The sequence below is a fragment of the Apaloderma vittatum genome, unplaced genomic scaffold, assembly GCF_000703405.1.
Source record: "Apaloderma vittatum isolate BGI_N311 unplaced genomic scaffold, ASM70340v1 scaffold2560, whole genome shotgun sequence".
NCBI lineage: Eukaryota > Metazoa > Chordata > Aves > Trogoniformes > Trogonidae > Apaloderma > Apaloderma vittatum.
In genome coordinates this window covers 3,388-23,565 of record NW_009693803.1, presented here as the reverse complement: position 1 = coordinate 23,565, position 20,178 = coordinate 3,388, and the positions used below count along the sequence as shown (strand labels likewise).

The window sequence follows — 20,178 nt, the reverse complement described above, 5'->3', positions numbered from 1 at the left end:
TCCTGCTGATTTATATTCCAGTGTATTGTGTCTTTTCCTCCTTTCTGTGACTATAGAAATAAAAGGTTAGGTGGAAATGGAGATTAATGGTATTTATTTTATGGTAAAAGAAGGGATATGGACTCATGTCTCTGCCCCAACATAAGAGCAGAACAGCAGTGTGAGAAGCTAAGAAGTCAAACATGAAACCTTTATGTCAGAGACATGGGCTGATATGAAAGAGGGAAGCCAAAGGAAACAGATGCGTTTCTTACCAGGCATAAAAATACTGTGTTTGCACTTAGGAAAAACAGTGCAAAGAAATGCCAGACACGAAGAGTTTACATCATTCAAAACTTCTCACAAGAAAAAGTCAAGAGGTGAGCCCAGCTCGAGAAGGGCAGTTATATCCCTGTGGGTGAAGAACTCATACGTAGTGAGTAGCACGGTGGAAGTGCAGAGCAGCGATCTCTTCCTCTGACATTAAAAGCAGCTTTGGGTTCAGAGACCAGCAGTTAACTCTGGGGAGCGCTGCATGTTTAAAAAGGCAGGAATATAAGAAAATCATATCCTGTAGCCTGGGAGACTGAGTATGTGTAATAACTGGATGGGAAGTGATTTCCACAATGATCATTTTATCACCCGGAAAAGGCTTAAGGCAGCTTTTCATTTCCTAGCTTGGAAATTTAACAAGTAAATCTTCTCCCAAGCTGACTCTGAATCTTACCAGTTTGTGCAGCTCGATTTTAGTTAGAAAGAAAATAAATTCTCTGTAGTAATACCAATCCACATATTGTACTATAAAAATAGGGAATTCTTTCAGTCTTTCAGATTTAGATATTAGTAGGAAAATAAATGTATTGGCCATTCACATAGAAAAAATCAACTAACTTGCTCATGATTTGGGTATTTCTCTCTCCAGATCATTTGTATCTTCTGAATAGGCTATCTACCTCTACCATTCATTCCTGATTTTCGTATCCATCGTTTCCCCCTTTCTGCAGGTAGAATCATCTCTGTGTTACTTACTGACTGTAAGAGTCATAAGAGCAAGAAATATCCAGCGGGCAGATGTCTGTAAGTATCTGTAGTGCTCTGTACAGTCGCCTTAACCTTCATGAGGTTCCTGTTAGTCTCGCTCCAAGGAAAAGTGCTTGCTGGGTTTCTTCCAGGGATGGAGAACGTCCTCCACCTGGCATGCTGGTTCCAGCAGTGAACACAGCATGCTGCTCTTCTTTGCATTGCCCCCATTCTGTGCACAGGCAGCTCCGTAAGGTCTCAGTGGTACCTATTACACATATTTCTCTGCATCCCCAAAGAGAGCTAGGAAAGCTCTGCAGTCTGTTGAAAGCACGAACTGTGGGAAAATCTCCCGTGTTTTCCTCTGAAGTATATTTATGTAACAAGGGACACAAACTGGTTGGGATCACGGAGCAAATACTAAAAATGGAGTAGCCTTATATCCAATTCAGCTTATACTCACAGGTTTCTCAAGGCTAATTAAAGTAATCCAAACTTGCATACCCTGCGATTCTGTGTACCAGCTTTCACAGACGAAACCCCATTGGGTGTTGTTAGGTTTTGTAGGTTCAGTTCTGATAGCCTGCAACTAAAACATAATAGAATTGTAGCTTTACTTATGCAGAAATCAAGAAGTGTTGCAGTTTTTTTCTGTGTTTTGAACTTTTTATTTAATATTATGTTTGGATAAAATAGAAGCTACCACTCTGTTTCCCTAACCCTTGCAGATATAGGGTGCTGTGGTTGTCCTGAATTATTTTGTCCTGGCTAAACTGACTGCTTAATGACATAGAAGGAGGAGAAAGCCCTTTGTTTTTAACGCATTTATTATCTCTCTAATCAGATTTATGCAGAGAAGAATCTTTTCTATTACTAAGTTGTAATGTTTATGCTGCATGAACATGTCACCATGTTTCGTAATGTCTCTCTGAAAGCAAAAGTTCATGTTGTTCAACTCTTTCTTTCCTCTAGAGCAAATCCTCATTTTTGACATGTCTGGTTTTTTTTTCACATACAGTAAGCCAAACTGATTGCTTTGTAAGCCTGTGGCTGCCAACGGCTTCAGCTGAGAAATTTCAAACTAAAGCCATCAAGAACTGCAAAGATCCAGTCTGGAATGAAACCTTCTACTTTAGGATCCAGAGTCAGGTCAAGGTACCGAGCTGGGATTTCCTTGTTGACTGTGACCTAGGGAGAAACTGCCAGGTTTTATCCTTTTACAAGGAGGACATAAGTAAATTTCTCAAGAAATATATGAGAATAACACAAAACCTTATGATGATTTTCCATGCCATGGAAGACAAATATCTCTCTCAGCCACGGGTAGATTAGGACCTTTAAAACGTCTGTGATTTCCTCTCATTCCTCCTCACATTCCTTCCTACATGAAGTTGATTTTCCCCTCCACCTCCTCCCCTCCTGCTCTTTTTCTTTACATTCTCCCACTCCTCACAACAGCTGACTAAAACAGCTCTCCCTGAGATCTCCTGCTTTGTATGAAACCTGACATATTTCTAAAGTCTTTCCTTTCTCTTACCAGAACGTGCTGGAGCTGGCGCTCTATGATAAGGACGTGGTTACTCAGGACGACCACCTCTTCACGGTGTACTTCGATATAGCCAAACTTTCCCTGGGAGAGAAAGTCTTCATGCACTTCAAGTGTGATTCACAGGTGAGGTTGGAATTAAGAGACAGAATAGGTTGGCAAGACGAGGAACGTGTTTGTCTGCTCTTCTGTGTAAAAGGTTATTTGCAAAGTCTTTCTTCTTTTTTTTTTTCCTTCTTGTGTATGGACTGCCCTGCCACTTAAAAGGGAGTTGGTTTTCACTCTGAAAGCCTCTTCACACGGGATCTGAAGGGTTTAGTGGTGGTCACAGAGGCTCACAAATCTGAGGTGTCTTTGCAAAATTGTCATTTTGCTGAGCCTGCCCCCGCTGAGGATCAAGGAGTGTGTCTATGCCAATACCCAACGCTTTTTGTCATAGCTTGTTACTTAAAGTAGTAATTAGGAAGTAATAACTCTGTGATTGGAATCAAGTGTCGAACCAGCTAATTATGGACTGTGGCATGGGTGTTTAAATAAGGTGTCTAAGTCATGCCACTCAGCTTGGTAACAAGAAATATTCCTTTCTTGAATGTCCAGGGAGGCTCTGAAAGTTGCACATCCCACCTCCTGGTATGTCCTGTCTTCTTTTCCAGTTCCCTCCCAGTCGCTCGTGCATTTGTCATGCACCATTCAACTGATTCATTACCTTATCTACACACTCCCAGACTCCACTCTGCAGTTCATTATCTTTAAATTACTTATTTGATCACTTCTTTCCCTGCAAAATACCAGAGGACCAGTGTGTGGACTTCAAGTAGCCCTTGGTAAAAAAGAAACCAGTTGTAACCCAGCTCATTGCTGTCTGTGTGGCTACAGGTGCCACATCCAAGCCTTTCATTACTGCATTTCCACAGCTACAGTAGTTAGAGATCATATTCTCCAGGTCTTTGTGATTTATTGTTTTTGTCCTTTATTAATAACTTCTTGGTGTCTTCAATGCAACAGGTAATTTGAGTTATCAAGCAACCTACAGCATAATCTCACTTTTCATCACCCCTTCTGTCCCCACCTTCATTTTCCTCTCTCCTGTGCTTTCTTCCTCCTAGGGATTGCCTTCTTCTCCACCACCCCACAGACCACGCCTCAGTGTCAGGCTTACATCTGCCCCAGTGCCCGGTTTACATCTGCCCCAGTGCCCTCAACATCTTACCAGACCAAGTGGTTGTTTTCTTCCACAGCTGCTTTTCTTGTCACCATTTCCCCCCCTCCGCCGCTCCTCTCTATCTCTTTGCTGGTAGACTTGCTATGGAACAGCATCTCCGCCCGGGGCTGTCCCTTGTGTCCCAGCAGAAGCTGTCAAGCCAACTACTTTCTGTATTAAAAAAGTGCTATCACAGCCATCCAGAAACTTCCTATCAATAAAGTATCTTGAAGCTTGAGTCACATGGAGATGTGAGGTGGTGGGTGCCTCTGTTTTAAATGCTCTGGCCAGTCACACATAGTGCTTGTGTACCTATATCATGAGAGTGAGAACATGCATTACGGGAACTGCTAGCAGACTAATGCAAAAAAATGTTTTCCTTTCTTTATTTTCCAGAGACAAGAGGAGCTAGAGGTGGGATTTGCATTGGATAATATGTGAGTAAACATGAAATGCAACAGGATCTGCAGCAAAACCAAACAGCAAGCCAGAGGCATGAAATAACCTAGTCTAATTGTCCAGAGAACATCATTCCTTGGTAATGCTGGTCATGAACAGTTTCCCAAGGAATCTGTGCTCTAAGTGGTGTGATGAGTTGGTGCCTGCCAGGGTGACCTTCCGTGAGGTTCAGGCAGACAGGGAGAACATCCTAAAGCCTTTTCTTTTGCTTAGCATAATGAATAACATTTAAGATCAGAATCCTGCGACTGCTGTTCTGTTACACGTTTGTCTCTGAGGTCAGCAGAGGGGTCCCACACTCCAACAAATCGCATTTTTTTTAAAAAAATGGATTCTGTGGTACCATCTGCAGCCTAGGCTTAGGGCTGAGCATAAAATCACTGCGTGGCTTGGCCACAAAGTATCTTTATTTTTTGTTTGAACTCCAGGACCGGACGAGCCAGTTGGATGACGATTGTGCCTTGACAGAGTAGAGTGAGGAAACTTGTACCACAAGTCTCCTGAGACTTTTCTTTCAAATCCAACACACAACTAAAAATAAGCAAGGAGAAAATCAGGAGAAGGGTGTGGCTCATGAATTATACTGTAATTATGCTGAGTTATTAAAAATGTATTTTTCTTTCTGTTTCCTAGTTCAGGCCCTCCTGAAACCATCATTACTAATGGAGTACTGGTGGTGAGTGTCAAGTTTTGTCATCTTTCTTGTCCTGTTGCTACACTTGTTTCACTTGACTCACAGTCACCAGGCCACCATGCCCTTTGACTGAGCAAAGCCAGCACTGAAATGCGGTGATTTCCTGCTTCATCATCTGCCTCACGACACATCCTCACGGATGGCACCTCTGGAGAGGCTGTGGTTGGTACACTGGGAAGATCTCCCAGGCTAGCATCCCTCAGGGGTTGCATAGGCAACACGTGGAAGAGGTTTAGGTCTCAGGTATCGGTGCAGCAGTGAACTCTCCCCTGGACATCATTCCTCCTGAATTCCCGTATTGCCAAAGCGATGGGGTTTTTCCAGTCCCAAGCACACGTCATTTCCTGCATTCATAACTGTTCTTCTTACACAGAGACTTTCTGACTCTGCTGTTTGCTCATTTATGAGCTTTGTTTCCTCATTATTTGCATATAAATCAGTCCTCTACATCTCCTCCGGGATCCTGGGAGTGCTGTTTTTCACTTTGCCCTTACCTTTTCCCTTCTGCAAGCCCTGTTCATCCACACTGCACCCCCAACTTTGCCCTTTTTGTGTCCTGTTTCTCAAGAGACTTCTCCTGTTCCACCCAGCACCTGAAATCAAGGTTGTGGCAGAGATAAAATGTTTTCCTCAGTGCTGCCTGTATAGTATTTGTATCATCATCAGTAGTAAACAGTATCTCAGGCGGGCAAATTCTTTGCCATGAGGTATTTTATTGTTCATGTCTCTTACAGTCTCGTAAAGTCTGCTCCTTGGAAGTCCAGGTGGTTGAGAAGAAGAAGAAGAAGAAGAAAAAGGAGAAGTCTTTAAAAAGTGAGGTTATTTCTCCATCAGTTATTTTTAAACCATGATGTGCGAATATTATGAAGGCAATTGGCTTAATGTAAGAATGAAAAAAACAACAACTATCAAATCCGAAACATGGAAACAGCCTGTATGATAGACTCTGTAAGAATCTTTGTTTCCAACTTTGATTGAAAAAACTGTGTCTGCTTTTCTGTTCCTTCCTTAGAGAAAGAATTCTCCTTTAAAGTGCAAGGTTCTTATGAAGGCACACAAGACATTATGCTGGGATCAGACCTGGTCTTCAACTCCCCCTCTCCTGCCAAATTCCACTATGCCAGATACAAGCAACCAACACTGGATGTTACACTACCAGGGAAGAAACAACCTCCCTCCTTTGTATGTTATAACTGTACTTCATAAAACATAATAATGGCATGTAAATTAACATGCGTCATAAACAGTAAAATTAATTTACATTGCGGACAGAGAGTAACATTCCTTACAATATAAACTTGGATATACCTCTCTTTTGTCAGTGCTCCCACGTGTACGATACAGACTGTCCAAATGTGGAACTTCATTCCTTCCCAAGTGGAAAAAACACACTGTTAGCAGAGGTGAGTGCCTGCTTTTTGGTGGAAGAGCTTGAGAAACCCAAGGGTGGAAATCTGCAACCCCCTGATGATTACCATTTCCCATGGTGAAAACCTGCAGAGAAAAATGCCACGATCTAACATTGTCTTCAGGTGATAAGGGCAACTTGTGCCTTGTTATGTTTGAATGAGTGTGGGAATATGGGGATTCTTGCTACTCCATCCTGATCTTACTTGATGGTAAATTTTGAGAGTCTGCTTTTCCCCTTCTCACACACCAGTGGGGCAACCGAAACAAATGGTGAGGTAGTGCCAGTCCCTTGCTGACGCTGACCACGCCTTGCAAAGCACTTCTAGGTTTGTGGTTAAAAAAACATATTCTGTACAGAATGAAAGGATCGTGGCTGCTCTGGGGGGGTCAGCCATGGAAAAGGAGGAGCAAATGCTGCCGCGTAGGATCGTAGTGTGGCCGCAGCCTGCCTGGCTGCCTAAGGGTGGTAATCTTAGTAGACATGGGTAAGGTATTTATTATCATTAGCTTCCTCTGTAAACAGCAGTTGTCCCCAGACATTGCATTCACTAGGAAACATTTGAATTGCTGAACAGCTTCCCTTGAGAATAAAGCACTGCGGTCAATTCAGATACGCTACTGGATTATTCAGAGCTCCCCATTTGTACCCACATTGCTAGAATGGCACAAACTAGAGTTCCTCCTGGCGCTGCAGGGGAGGAGTGCTAAAGCGGGGTGTCACCCTGACACTGTTTGCATTTTTGCTTTCCAGGATAAAGGATTTGATTTATATGCGAAGGCGGAAGACTGGTAAGAGACTTGGCCACTCTCGGAGGCTAACTCGTCCTTAGTTGAACCCGTCTCGCCCTTGGCTCTTTTTACTGGGGAGGAGGCACTCCCAGCGGGACAGTAGGTTGTGTGACCCACTGGAATGTGGCATCTACAGCAGCTGAAAGCAAACAATATGTGTAAAATTAACCATGCATGTAGATAATCCATACTGAGACATGAATAATGAAAAGTTATTACAATAGAAGAAAAAATACAACAAGCCAATTACGCTAGTCAGTGTTACACTCAGCACAGTCTTTAGCATGTCCTTTACCACTGCGTAAGGGTGCAGCTGGTGCTGATGATCATGCAGACGTCTCAGAAATTATCTACAGAATGTCTTTCCGTAGGCTTTCTTTTATTGGCAGTCCCTTTTTCTGTTACCCCTTCATGCAGCATTGGGATTATATGAAAGGCTCCTGTAAATACAGAAGCTTGTGGATCTGGTTTATTTGCTTGTACTGGAAACTCTGAGCTCGCCTACCAATAATAAAGTGGAATATTCTTTTTTCCTCATCTCTGCTTCAGCCCAGACCACCTTGATGTGCGTTTAGGGTTTGACCTCTGTGCACAGGAGCAAGAATTTCTACGCAAAAGACATAAGTATGTTGCTCCTGCTCTGAAGAAGCTCCTGCAACTGGAACAGGATCTGCTGGAACATGAGGTCTGTAGGGCAAACATTCAAAACTTCTAACAAATGCTTCACAGTGGGGGTGTCGCAAAAGAATATGACCTCTTCACGGTTACATTTTTTTCTGCTCTTTCCACATCTTTTAATTTATGTACTCTTCTAATACTGCCTCATACCTTTAATCTCATTCTGCTGCTTCTGTCCTTTGCAGTTGTTTTCCCGATGTACCTTCACCGCAAGCCTGCCTAGATATTCCTAATACATAAAGCACTTCTTTCACAGTCTTTACACTATGATTCTTGTCTTTATTGATAGTTCTTCCTCCTCTCTTCAATCTGAGTTTGTTTTTTTTTAATTTTAACTCCTGCCTTTACAACTGTAGGTTTTTTCCCTCTTACCCTCTCTTTAGGTTCCAATTAATGCAATTTCATTTGTTTTTTTTTACCAAACATCTCTGCTGAAGGCATTGAAGAGAGGTGTCACCTATTTAAGCAAAAAATTTTTCCTGTTCTCCTTTATAAATGAAACGGTAGATGATGTTTCAGTAGAATCTTTAGGAATGAAGTCAGGCCCAGGCCGCTCTCTGGTATCAGCCCTGTCTGTTCGTGTGTTGCACAGACCCCGGTGGTGGCCATCATGACTACAGGCGGAGGGATGAGGTCTTTGACCGCGCTGTACGGCAGTCTGCAGGGGCTCAAGAAACTCAACATCTTGGATTGTGCCACGTACCTGACTGGCTTGTCTGGTACCACCTGGTGAGTAGGACTGGGCGGCTCTTGGTTGGAGTCTTCCTGACGATACTGATGTGCTGACGCAGGCTGGGGCTGGCATGCAGTTGCCTACCTAAAATACCTTCTCAGCAGCCTTGGGTTTTTTGATCTTCCGAATTAAGGTCTTTCTATGGGGGAAAGCCACATAATTTGCAACAATATGGAAATAAGTGTTTTTCTAAGAACAGCTTCTGAAAAATCACTCAAGCCATTGACAAGAACAATGACTGTGACTTCAAAGGCAACATGATAGTTTCTTAGGGCACAGAAGACAGCAAACCTTTGCTTAATTTCAAATAAAAATCTTAAAATAGCAACACAAAATGTAGCCATTGCCTACATGTAACTCTGGTGTGTTTTCTTCCCTCTTCAATCTGTATTTTCTTTCCCTAGGACCATGTCGAACTTGTACAGAGATGCTCACTGGTCACAAAAGGATCTCGACAAGCAAATCAGTGAGGCTCGAAAACATATGACAAAATGCAAAATAAACTCCCTTTCCTTGGAGTATTTGAAGTATTACAATAAGCAGCTGTGTCAACGGAAAAGAGAGGGCCGCAAAACATCTTTTATAGATCTCTGGGGGCTTGTCCTGGAATCTTTATTGCATGATGGGGTACAGTATGTCATAAAGCAGCTTTTACAATGATTTTCAATTTTCTAAAAATTAAATTTCGGAGAAGATATTTTTCCTGTTTGTACTGAGAGAAGTAGTTGGTTACAAGACTGTGTATATGCAAACGCACAGCCATTTCCAAAACATTTGGTGACAGCCTTTTAGGTACCCAACTGTGGTGGAAATCAGCAAAATTGCAGATATTATCTTAATGTCCCTGACAGATATTAAGAAATGAACCTGCAGACTTTTGAAATATGTGAGAAGTCTTACATAAACTTGTGGCATAAGGCATTTAAGCTGGTTTATACCGAAAGTATCACTTTCTGCTCTTCATCATTTCCTTCCATTTTCATCCTAACGGGTCATCAAATAATCTGGCATCAGATTGGATGCCTGCAGATATTTCAGTAACAGAACACTTTCAGGAATTTTGAAAAATATGGAACATTTCAGGCTTTAAGCATAGCATGCTTTATACATTAGAGGCAGAAATTTTTCTGCCCTACAAGTTTAGATGCAGAAAAATCCTTCCTGTGCTAATTTTTGTCTCAGTGTAACCGTATTTCTGAAATCACAGAAAGACAACCATAGACTCTCTGATCAGCAACGGGCCGTTGAGCATGGTCAGAACCCATTGCCGATCTATACAGCAGTCAATGTCAAGAACAACTACAGCACTCTGGATTTCAAAGGTATTTATGAGATGTCTGACAGTCATTTGTCCCGATATGTAAACTTAGATCCCAGGACAGTCTTTTTAGATAGTCTAAAAAAGCTCTCATTTAAAGACCAGAACCTCAGCTTATGTATATTCATTCATATAATGTCCTTGTGGTCAGATAAAAGCTTGACTATCTGTGAACAGAATCAAAAATATTTGAAAGATTTTTCATGTTCATGAGTTTTAATTTCTCATTGCTATTGGTCTGAAACACTGGACCAAATTACAGAAATTTTGTTAACTCCTTTCATTCTTATTATAGCAACATTATTTTTGCCTACAGCCAAGGGGCTTGTAGTAAAACATTGTTCTCTTCTTTATGTTCCTTTTCACAGAATGGGTGGAGTTCACCCCTTATGAGGTGGGATTACAAAAATATGGAGCTTTTGTTCGTACTGAGGATTTTGGCAGTGAGTTCTTCATGGGTCGGTTGATGAAGAAGATCCCTGAATCCCGGATCTGCTTTTTAGAAGGTAAGCTCTTAAAAACACCTGAATGGGGTTCTTTTTGTTTGTTTCTTTGTTTGTTTTTTACTAAGCACGAATAAAGCAGTGGTGCATGACTGACAGGTTAGTTTCACTGGAGAGGATAAATATCTCGTTGCTGAATTAATACTTGTTATCACGGATTCAGTTTACTGTAAAAAAGAAAATTCAAAGTGTCAAACACTTATTTTCATTTCTTCAAGCTAGCTTTGAATAAAAATATAGTATCATTTCCAGTCCAACAATAAAATCCATGTCCCTTGGGATGCACAGTCCTACTCATGCTGTGCCAGAAGGGTGAACTCCTGAGCCTCTTGCCTATCTCGGAGGTAGTTGGTAATTTATGTGCTTCCTACAGACAGTTTACATGAGCCAGGTCCACTCTGCTCCAGGGGGTCTGGTTTGGCCCATCACTGGCTCCAGTTTCCATGTTGCTTGGGGGGAAAAACAGCACAGTCATAATCCAAAAGTATTTTTGCTCCCAAAGTGGAGCATGGATACATGTTTTCCACACAAAGAGACAAGCTGTCAACTTGTGACTGGCTCACCCCATAAACTTCTCTTGGACTGACCACTTCTCTTAGGATGAGGGAGACACTGGCTATTTCAGCTGAAGCCTATGCTGGATGTCCATACCTTTGCATTTCTTGAACAACAACAAAAAACAACAGTGAGATCTTGAACAACAACAAAAAAACACCAACAGTGAGATCTTGTGCCCTAAGAGATAACCAAAGAATTTTTTTCTTAGACTCAAAAATGCGTGATCAAAGCTGATCCCTTGGTGTGTTCAGAGGCTTATTCTCAAAAGGGGAAGTCTACCAGTGCAGAGGCTGTAAAATCACATTGCAGTTGGTCCTGTATCAATATAAATCTCCACCGAATCTCCCAGATGGCAAAATTTCATCCTTTCTTTTTATACAAGACTTTCTTTTTTTACTGAAAACCCAGTCTCCTTAAATCATATTAATTCACAAAAATGTCACCATTCGTTATAATATATATTCAGCCCTAAGCACCATAACACAAAAACCGGATACAAAAATAAGATTTAAAAACCAACAACCAAACAGAAATGAAACATCATCCATTGAAAACAACCTAAGGAAATGCAGGGACCTTGTGAATTTTATTTCATTATAAGAATTTTGCAATTTGTGTTGTGTGAATGTTTGCATTAGAAAGCTCTTTCCTTTCACAGGCATATGGAGTAGTTTATTTTCATTCAATGTATTATACATCTGGAATTTGTCCCACTCATCAGAAGATTTCTGGCACAGGTGGACCCGGGACAAAATTGACAATATCGGTAAGTTATCATATTTCTTCCTTACTGTGTATTTATTGTTTATGTTAGATAAACCATCACACCAACCTGCTATGTGAGATGTGCACAGCATATCTGGCAGTTTTGGGGAGTGTTTCTTCAAAGGTCACATTGCCTTTCTGGAAGGAATTGGATTCAAAGTCCGTACTGTGAGATAGAATTGGACAATTATAAAATCTCGAGTCCTGTGATATAAGTGCTCACTGATGGTTCAGCGCTCATGTTGACAGATGAGTAAAATGCTTGGGAACAATAAGATTGATCTGTAAATGATTCATAAAGCAAAACGATTTTGGCTACATTAAGTTGGAGCTACTGTAATACAAATAAGTGCAAAGTTATCCTTTTCCAAAGCCCAAAGTCTGTTCCACAGGTGTGCCTATATCTGGTGCAGATATTTACTGCTGCCTGATAGTGGTCTTGTTTTTTATCCATGTCTGGACTGTGTAAGGAAATGATGTTTTGGCTGATAAGAGTAGCATTTTACTTCCTTTTTCATTCGGTCACTTGTGTTCATCGAGTCTTTTCATCCTAGGCTTTTAAAGTTAATTTTCTTTTATTACCTACCTTGACATCTCGGGGATGACCTTGCTGTAGACAGGTAGAGTTTAACAGCTTTTCCCTGTGCAGAGGAGGAACCCCTCCTCCCGCTGAAGCCACACGAGCTCGGGACGCGCCTGTCCACCCCTCCTGGCCCCCTCAGCAGTGCTCTTCGTGGGGCTCTCACCGACCGCCTCTGCATCGCCCAGGAGCACAACTTCCTAAAGGGCTTCCAGATGCATAACGGCTACCTGGAGAACCAGCACTTCTGCAGGTGGAAAGGTAACAGAAGACTTGTGTGCCTGGGGAGAGAATAAACAAGCAGAACAAAATAAAAACTCTGATGAAAGGGGACCTATGGGAAAGTAATAGGGAGGGAGTCCCTTAGGAAAGACGCTGTATCAGGGCTAATGATTTCAAAACGAGAGAGAGTAGATTTAGATTAGATATTAGGAAGAAATTCTTTTCTATCAGGATGGTGAGACACTGGAACTGGTTGCTCGGGAAAGCTGTGCAAGCCCCCTCCCTGGCAGTGTTCAAGGCCAGGCTGGACAGGGCTTTGGGCAACCTGGTCTGGTGGAAAGTGTCCCTGCCCATGGCAGTAGGGTTAGAACTAAATGATTGTTAAGGTCCTTTCCAAACCAAACCATTCTATGATTTGATATTAAACCCATTCTCCAAGATTAGAGGCCATGTTTTGTCAGAATCACTATCAGATCCTTCAGTTGTGGCACGCTGGGATGTACAATGGCACAGTGTTGAGCTCCCTGTCAGTGGTTTGCTGGTGGCATACACATCCTGAGTCAGGGCCACCAGGTCCTGATGGTGGTTCTTCCTTTCTCTATTTAAAGACACACTTGGTGGGGAGGTAAATGAAAATCTCTTTGTGAATGTTGCTGCTGCAGGTCCAAAGCTCCACGTGGCTGGAGTTAGGAAGGTGGAAGAGAAGGGACATGGCAGATTTCCCTTCTCTGAAGATGGTGACCAGTTCAGGCTCTGTGGTCGTGATGTAAGAGTGGAAAACAGGCTCCTCAGTTTTGCACTTACAACAAGAAAAAAATCATTCTTTTTTAGATACTGTGTTAGACACCTTTCCCAACCAGCTGACACCATCAGAGGAATTCCTGTCTCTGGTAGATACGGGATTTTTCATCAATACAAGCGTCATGCCACTTCTAAAACCAGAGAGAAAGGTGGATGTCATTCTGCATTTAAATTACAGTGCAGGATCCCAGACACGGGTGAGAGGATTTGAAGTGGTCTCTATATCTTTTTCAACTGCTGTATACCTGGGAATTTTTAACACTCACATGCTTTCTATATTGCTCCTACTAAAAGTCTTAACCACTAGCATTTTCAGCTTAAGCTATGCACTTGTTGAGAATTTGTTAGTCTCTGGTACAACACACATGTTTTGTGTTAAGAACTCAGGAAAAACAAAACCTTTTTCTCCAATGACACAGTGTTTTCCAATCGAGGATTTCGAGCTCTCACACAGATAACTTGGAAAATGCCCCCTTTGTTACTCGACCCCAAGAAATCCTGAGCCTTGGAATCCTGTTTAAGTCTTAGTCCTGTTCTGTTCATTGATCAAGGCTCTGGACCAGACCTGCAAGTACTGCTCGGAGCAGGGAATCATTTTTCCCAGGGTGGACTTCAGTGAAGATGACAAGAAAAACCTGAAGGAGTGTTACCTCTTTGATGGTGCTGAGACTCCAGGAGCACCAGTGCTGCTATTTTTCCCACTCATAAATGATACCTTCCAAAAATACAAAGCTCCAGGTAAGTAATCAGACATGTTTTAAAAAGGTTGACAGTATGTCCAGCTTATTAAAGGGAGTATATTTAATATTCCAGCTCTTGAACTTCACCATTGACCCATTTCAGTACTTCAAACCTCTCTGTTGCTTCAGGTTGCTCTTTTTTTAATCATGTTAGATTCGATGCCTTGGCTGTGCTGTGTCAATCCCTAAGCTGGTTACCTTGCAGATAACTTTGATGAATCTATGTGAGCCACAGGTACAGCTCAGACCTACAGTGTAAGAGGAATAATCACCGCTTTTCTCCCTTCATCATGAGAAGCAGCTTATAACCACCTGAGCTAGTGTTTTTAAACAGAAAGAATTATTTGTTTAAAAAATTAGAATGTATAAACCTACAAAAGTAATTTACATTACAAACTCTCTCTTTGTTATGAGTTTGCTCGCGGACCAGAGTAACTCCCATTTCTCAGCAGTGACTTCTTAGCCCTTCCTCCTAGGTCAGAAGCGCTCAGAGTCAGAGATGGAAGATGGCAAAGTTGATCTCTATGGCTCCTGTTCCCCTTATTCAACATATTCCATTCAATACACTGAGAAGGTGTATGACCGTCTGGTTCACCTGGGTGAATACAACATCCTGAATAACAAAGACCTCATTATGCAGGCCTTGCACACAGCAGTGGCACGGAAAAAGCAGAAAAAGAAATAATGTCAGACAAGGGAGGATGATTTTGTGTCCCTTCACATGCTGAGAGACTGAAGCTCCCTTACATTCAGCCAGCAGACTTCAGAGGATTCCTGCTCAACTCCACTAAATGACAATCTCAGATGAACAAAGAGACTGAAGAGAAACTTTTCTTTCTCCGTAGAATTTCACTGCAGCAATTCATTGCGATTCTGCTTCAACGGTGGAGTACAAGTCACTGTATGGTACAGAGGGTGGGCAGCCACGAAGAAGGTGCTAAGACGATAATGAGCATGGTGCTAGTTGCCTTGAGAAAGAGTTTGAAAAGTTTAGGTCTGACATGTTCAGGGTAGATCACATTAAAGCATACTTGATTAACTTGGCTCACGTTTTTTGTTTGCGAGGTGGTGGCGAGGCAAGCAGCAGCCTGTGGGCCAGGTTTGTGACTAGGACCGCGGCACATTGTAGGCAAGTGTTTAGAGGTAGAAAGGCATGTTAGATCGCATCCTGTGGGCACAGATCACCCCCAAGGGAGGCTTTGGACAGAAGCAGAGGAGACACGGGCCATGGGCACCAGATCACTCAAGAAAGCAAGAGTGTTGATGAAGTTTTCCACCGCTTGAATGCCAAGCTCCTCCGTGCGTTTCCTCTCTGCTTCTTGGCTACATGTCCCTCTTTCCAGACCTGGTGGGAGTGGGAGTAGAGTTGCTGAGCAGAACCACGTTCTGCTGGCTTTAAACCTCCTCAAAAAAAGGGCAAGGATGTGCAGGCCTTTGAATGCATCAGCTCTGCCTGCCCTTGCTGTTGGCTGGGTCTCGCACAAGCTCAGCACCTGCAGAATTGGGAGGCACCCACATGGGGCAGAAAGGGCTTTACATAGTCTTGGTGCATGAAGGAAGATTTTGTATTTTGTGGCATTTAAAGAGAATAGCCTGCTCCAGGAATGTTATTTTTCCCTTTTGAGGTAGCAAAAACTTATTTTAATGGTAGTGTTGCTGTGAGCCTTGTGCCAGCTGTGAAGAAAGCAACAAACGTGGAGACCTATGGAGATCCCTGGAAGCTCTGGGAAGGTTTGTTACGGTGAGTGCTTCTGTATGGAAAGCTGCTGCAGGAGGATCTGTGCCTCCTGAGCTCTAAGGTCTCTTGGTCTGGCTCCACACCAAACCCGGCACAGACATGCAAATGCATGGCATAATTTTTGCATTTGGACCAAATGTGCCCTGATGAGAGGTTGCCTAACCTAGGCTTCTGCCATTGTTCCCAGGATGGAGGAGACAGAGAAGCGCTTTGCTTGCACCCACAGCAAAGATCCTCCAGCTCCTCTTGCATGCCTCTCACTGCCTGATTTGTTCCCTAGGGTTAAGATGCTTTACTTGTTCAATGAAAAAAAAACAAAGAAAAAACCCAAAACTCAACAGTAGAGAAGTAGCTTCATGAGATTACAAACCATGTACACCTGGATCACACAGCTGTAGCATATGAGTACACAAGAGTATTTCTTTGCAAGCACATGAATAAGCTTATTTTGATTAAGTTCATTGTGGGTCACCCATGCACTAGGTTGAATTAGTAACATAAAATACACTAATACTTTACAGACCAAATGCGTTATTTTATGTTTTCCCCAGAGCATTCATTTCTCAGTTACTAGCAGACAGTAAAATTTCCCTAATTCTTCATAGGTATCTATTTTATTAACCAAAGTAATACTGAGTTCAATAATAAAATACGACCATCTTATTTTTACAGCATGTAACAAGTATCTCAAAATAAGTAAAGCTTTGATTACAGAAGGAATGGGAATGAAACGGAATAGAATAGAAGAGAACTATTTCAGTTGGAAGGGACCTGCAACAATCATCTAGCCCAACTGTCTAATCGATTCAGGGCTGACTAAATCAAAGCATGTTGTTATGGGCATTGTCCAAATGCCTGTTCAACACTGATGGTCTTGGGGCATTGACCACTTCTCTAGGAAGCCTGTTCTAGTGTCTGACCACCCTCTTGGTAAACAAATGCTTCCTAAGGTCCAGTCTGAATTTCCCCTGGTGCAGCTTTCCCACATGTCCTATCACTGGGTACCAGGGAGAAGGGCTCAGCATCTCCCTCTCCACCTCCCCTCCTCAGGAAGCTGCAGAGAGCAGTGAGGTCAGTCCTCAGCCTCCTTTTCTCCAAGCTATAGAAGTCCCAAGCTTTCAGGCGCTTCTCAAAGGACATGCCTTCCAGCCCTTTCACCAGCTTTGTTGTGACTCTCTGGATGCATTCAAGGACCTTTATGTCCTTCTTAAACCGTGCACCCCAGGACTGTATGCAGGGCTTGAGGACCACCCGCACGAACACTGAACGGGATCACCCCTCTTGGCCAGCGGGTCGTGCTGAGTTTGAGGCACCCCAGGGTGGGGTTTGCCCTCTTGGCTGCTGGGCCAAACAGCTGGTTCTGTTGAGCTGTTGCTGACCAGCTCAGCCAGCTCCCTTTCTGCAGGGCTGCTCTCCTGCCACTCCTTTCCCAATTTATACCTGCATCTGGCGTACAGGACTCTGCTTTGGGTTTACACGGTGCGGTTTTGGTAGCAGGATGGGGTGCTGCTGGGGTAGCTCCAGTGGTTTCCAGGAACTTTTCAAGGCTCATGTGCAGGATTTTGTCTCTTCTTTCCAAATGAGTAGATAAAGGTATCCACGGTGTGGTTGGCTGAGTCATGTCACTGTGAAGCTTTAAATTGCATCATCAGAGCATGGTAGAGGGTGCAGGACACAGTGTAATAACACACCAGCCAAGGACAAAAATGTTCTGTGCAGCTCTCTGTTTTCAAATACAGGGAAAAAGGGGTGCAAGTGGCTGGGAGGACTGTCTGTGAAATGCCTGCCTTTTTCCTGTGAGGGAACTCTCTGGATAGAGTCACGCTTTTATTTCTGTACTGCTGAAAAGTTGTAGCTTTAACTGTGTGATTTGTCCAGTGTCAATTCTCAGAAAATTTTTTTTTTTTTTGTGGATTATGGACAGGTTCTAGCTCTCAGTTCTTCTCACTTTGCATTTATCCTTCCAGAATTAAATTCCGAGAGTTGATGTTCCTGTTGTCAGTCTGGACTGATTTTCTCATGATCAGTTCACTTTCTTTGAACAGTCTGTGTGAACGTCTCAAGGGATGGTTCTTAGAGCTACAAACAGGTCAGGTGTAATTTCCTTAAGGAGTATCAATAGTGCTTCTAGCTTCAGCCATCCACTTAACTTAAAAGCCATTGCATAACCACTGTTTGTTCATTAGGGTCTATTTTGCAAAATATACAAAGGTTACATCACAGTCTTCTGTATTGTTAATGGTTGGACTTGATGACGTTTTCCAGCTTAAATGTTTCTACGATTCTGTGATTCTTTTTGTCAAACTGGTAGACTCAGCCCTTCCAGTTTTCACTATAAAAAAACCCATTTCTTTGCTATACCCAGTTGTCTCTCTCTTCTTATCCCTCCACCTCAGCATTGTCCCTTTAAGAAACACAAGACGCCACTGTTGCTATACACTGAGCTGAACATTGCCTTGTTGTTCTTTTATTCATACATATAAATTACTTCCCAGTGTCTATATACAGAATCCAACTGTCCTCATTTGCCATTAGAGGCTTCTGCTGAGATGTTTGTCTTCCACAAGCTGGTGAGTTAGTGTTTTTCTACACTACAGTCTTCCCTTTCGTAAGGGGGAGTAAATCATAACATACATTTGTCATTCCTTTCATCACAACTTCACACTTGAGTGCGTTAGAATTAACTGTGGTTAAACAGGGCAGTTTATCAAGCAGGTCAGATCGTTCTGTACAATTGCCCTATCCTCAGTACTACTCGGCACTCCGTCAAGCTTCTGCTGCAAATCGGGCTAGTCAAGATGGAATGTTTATTTCCAGATCTCTCAGAAAAAATGTTGAATACAGTTTGAGACTGGTAAACTCTTAAATATTACTCAGAAGAAAATGTTTTTTTCAGTGGTGTTTCTCACTGAGGACTAATTCCGAAATCTGAAAGCTGACAAAACCCTAACCTGAGTAATATATACAAAAGTTTACTATCTTTGCACAGTAGACTACACATAATAAAAAAACCCCACCTGTAATTGCAGGATGGAACAAAATCAATGTCTTCTTATTAAAAACCCCACTAATTTATGCTGACTGGCTTCCAAAAGGTAGCTCAGGGCTTACGAAAAGCGCTCATCACCTTACAAGGAACCTCTGGCTAATGTTAACCCCACAAGTATTTCTCTTCTGTGCAGTCACCTTGCGTCACCATTTAACTGTTGCTTACACGCACCTCGCTGGTGGAATGCCCTGGGAATGTTTTGACACTCTCTAATAGCTTTATTGCACTCTGCTCACTGAAAGCCAGCCTCAGGAGTCCGGTTTGCAAGATCAGTGCATCCCTAGGAACGGCATGCTCCAGTTTTAGCATCACCTGGCAGCACCTCTAGTACATGCCTAAAATTAGTAAATTAAAGAGGAATTTCTGTGCATAATTCAAATATAAGTAAGACTTACAAAATGCTTCATAGAAATAGATCTTTTTAAATAACTAAAAGATCGCAAATATTTCTACTTTGATTAAGAGCAGCTTCCAAGGGCTTTCCTTTCCTTTTTTTCCCAATCCTTTTATTTCCCAGCTGTATAGTTCCTAAGCTCTTTACTAAACTATATGGCTAGGCATTCAGTTCATATGCAAGTCAGGTAAGGCTCTTATTTCTGCCTTCATGGAAAGGATTTCAGACTTGAATCTGAAAATTATTTTTACTCCAAATCTCCCCAGGTGTTTTTATACATACATATAAATATATATATATATGTGTGTGTGTGTGTGTACATATGGAATTTTTCTGGGTGGAGCTATCTGCTGTCCAGACAGTAAATTGTACTAGTTACTGAGTGTCCTAAAGCTAACTAATTACAAGCCATAAATCTTAATTTTTGGGAAAACACTCCCTTGTGTGGCAGAGCACAGTTTTCAGTGTATAATTGCTTTTGTGTGCTGAAACTTGTACTTAATGTAAACAGGTGTACGTTAACAAATGCTCTGCAAAACATATGAAACATAAATGAGAAGAAAGTATATAACCTGAAACTAACTCTTGACTTAAAATAGGTACTGTGTTAACTATTTCGGGGATGACGGAGCATTTGGTATGTATGACTACCAACTCACATTTTGAGGAACAGCAAAAGAACCAACAGTGGTAATTTATGCCAATTGTTTTTTAATTAGTCAGATATTGTGCCCACTATGGCAATGGCAGCTGGGTTGCACTGACACCTTACCACAGCCCTCCTGATACTTTTGAAAAGTGGCACAATATTCCCTTTCTTTCACTTTTCTGCACGTTTTTTTCTTACACTTTTGGAACTAATTAGTAAGAATGATTGCTGTCCTGCTTTAATATGTGTTGTATGGCTATGTGCTGTGAAGAAGTTTATAATATTTGTTGATGAAACATGCTAAGTTTCTTCATTCTCAACATAGAACACAAGTGTTTTATTAGCATTCCTG

At 42.1% G+C, this 20,178-nt stretch overlaps 1 protein-coding gene across 1 annotated transcript in view; it reads left to right on the top strand.

Moving 5' to 3' along the window:
- Nucleotides 1-14,681, top strand: part of LOC104270504 (cytosolic phospholipase A2 epsilon-like) — a 17,147-nt gene extending 2,466 nt beyond the window's left edge. The window contains 19 exon segments of the mRNA XM_009864895.1: nt 984-1,056; nt 2,018-2,154; nt 2,540-2,671; nt 4,143-4,183; nt 4,839-4,881; nt 5,634-5,712; nt 5,912-6,081; nt 6,222-6,302; nt 7,061-7,106; nt 7,635-7,783; nt 8,369-8,505; nt 8,914-9,136; nt 9,717-9,831; nt 10,196-10,333; nt 11,547-11,654; nt 12,303-12,494; nt 13,287-13,453; nt 13,808-13,994; nt 14,473-14,681. Of these exon segments, the coding sequence (XP_009863197.1) occupies nt 984-1,056; nt 2,018-2,154; nt 2,540-2,671; nt 4,143-4,183; nt 4,839-4,881; nt 5,634-5,712; nt 5,912-6,081; nt 6,222-6,302; nt 7,061-7,106; nt 7,635-7,783; nt 8,369-8,505; nt 8,914-9,136; nt 9,717-9,831; nt 10,196-10,333; nt 11,547-11,654; nt 12,303-12,494; nt 13,287-13,453; nt 13,808-13,994; nt 14,473-14,681 (2,427 nt within the window).
- Nucleotides 14,682-20,178: the final 5,497 nt, after the last annotated feature.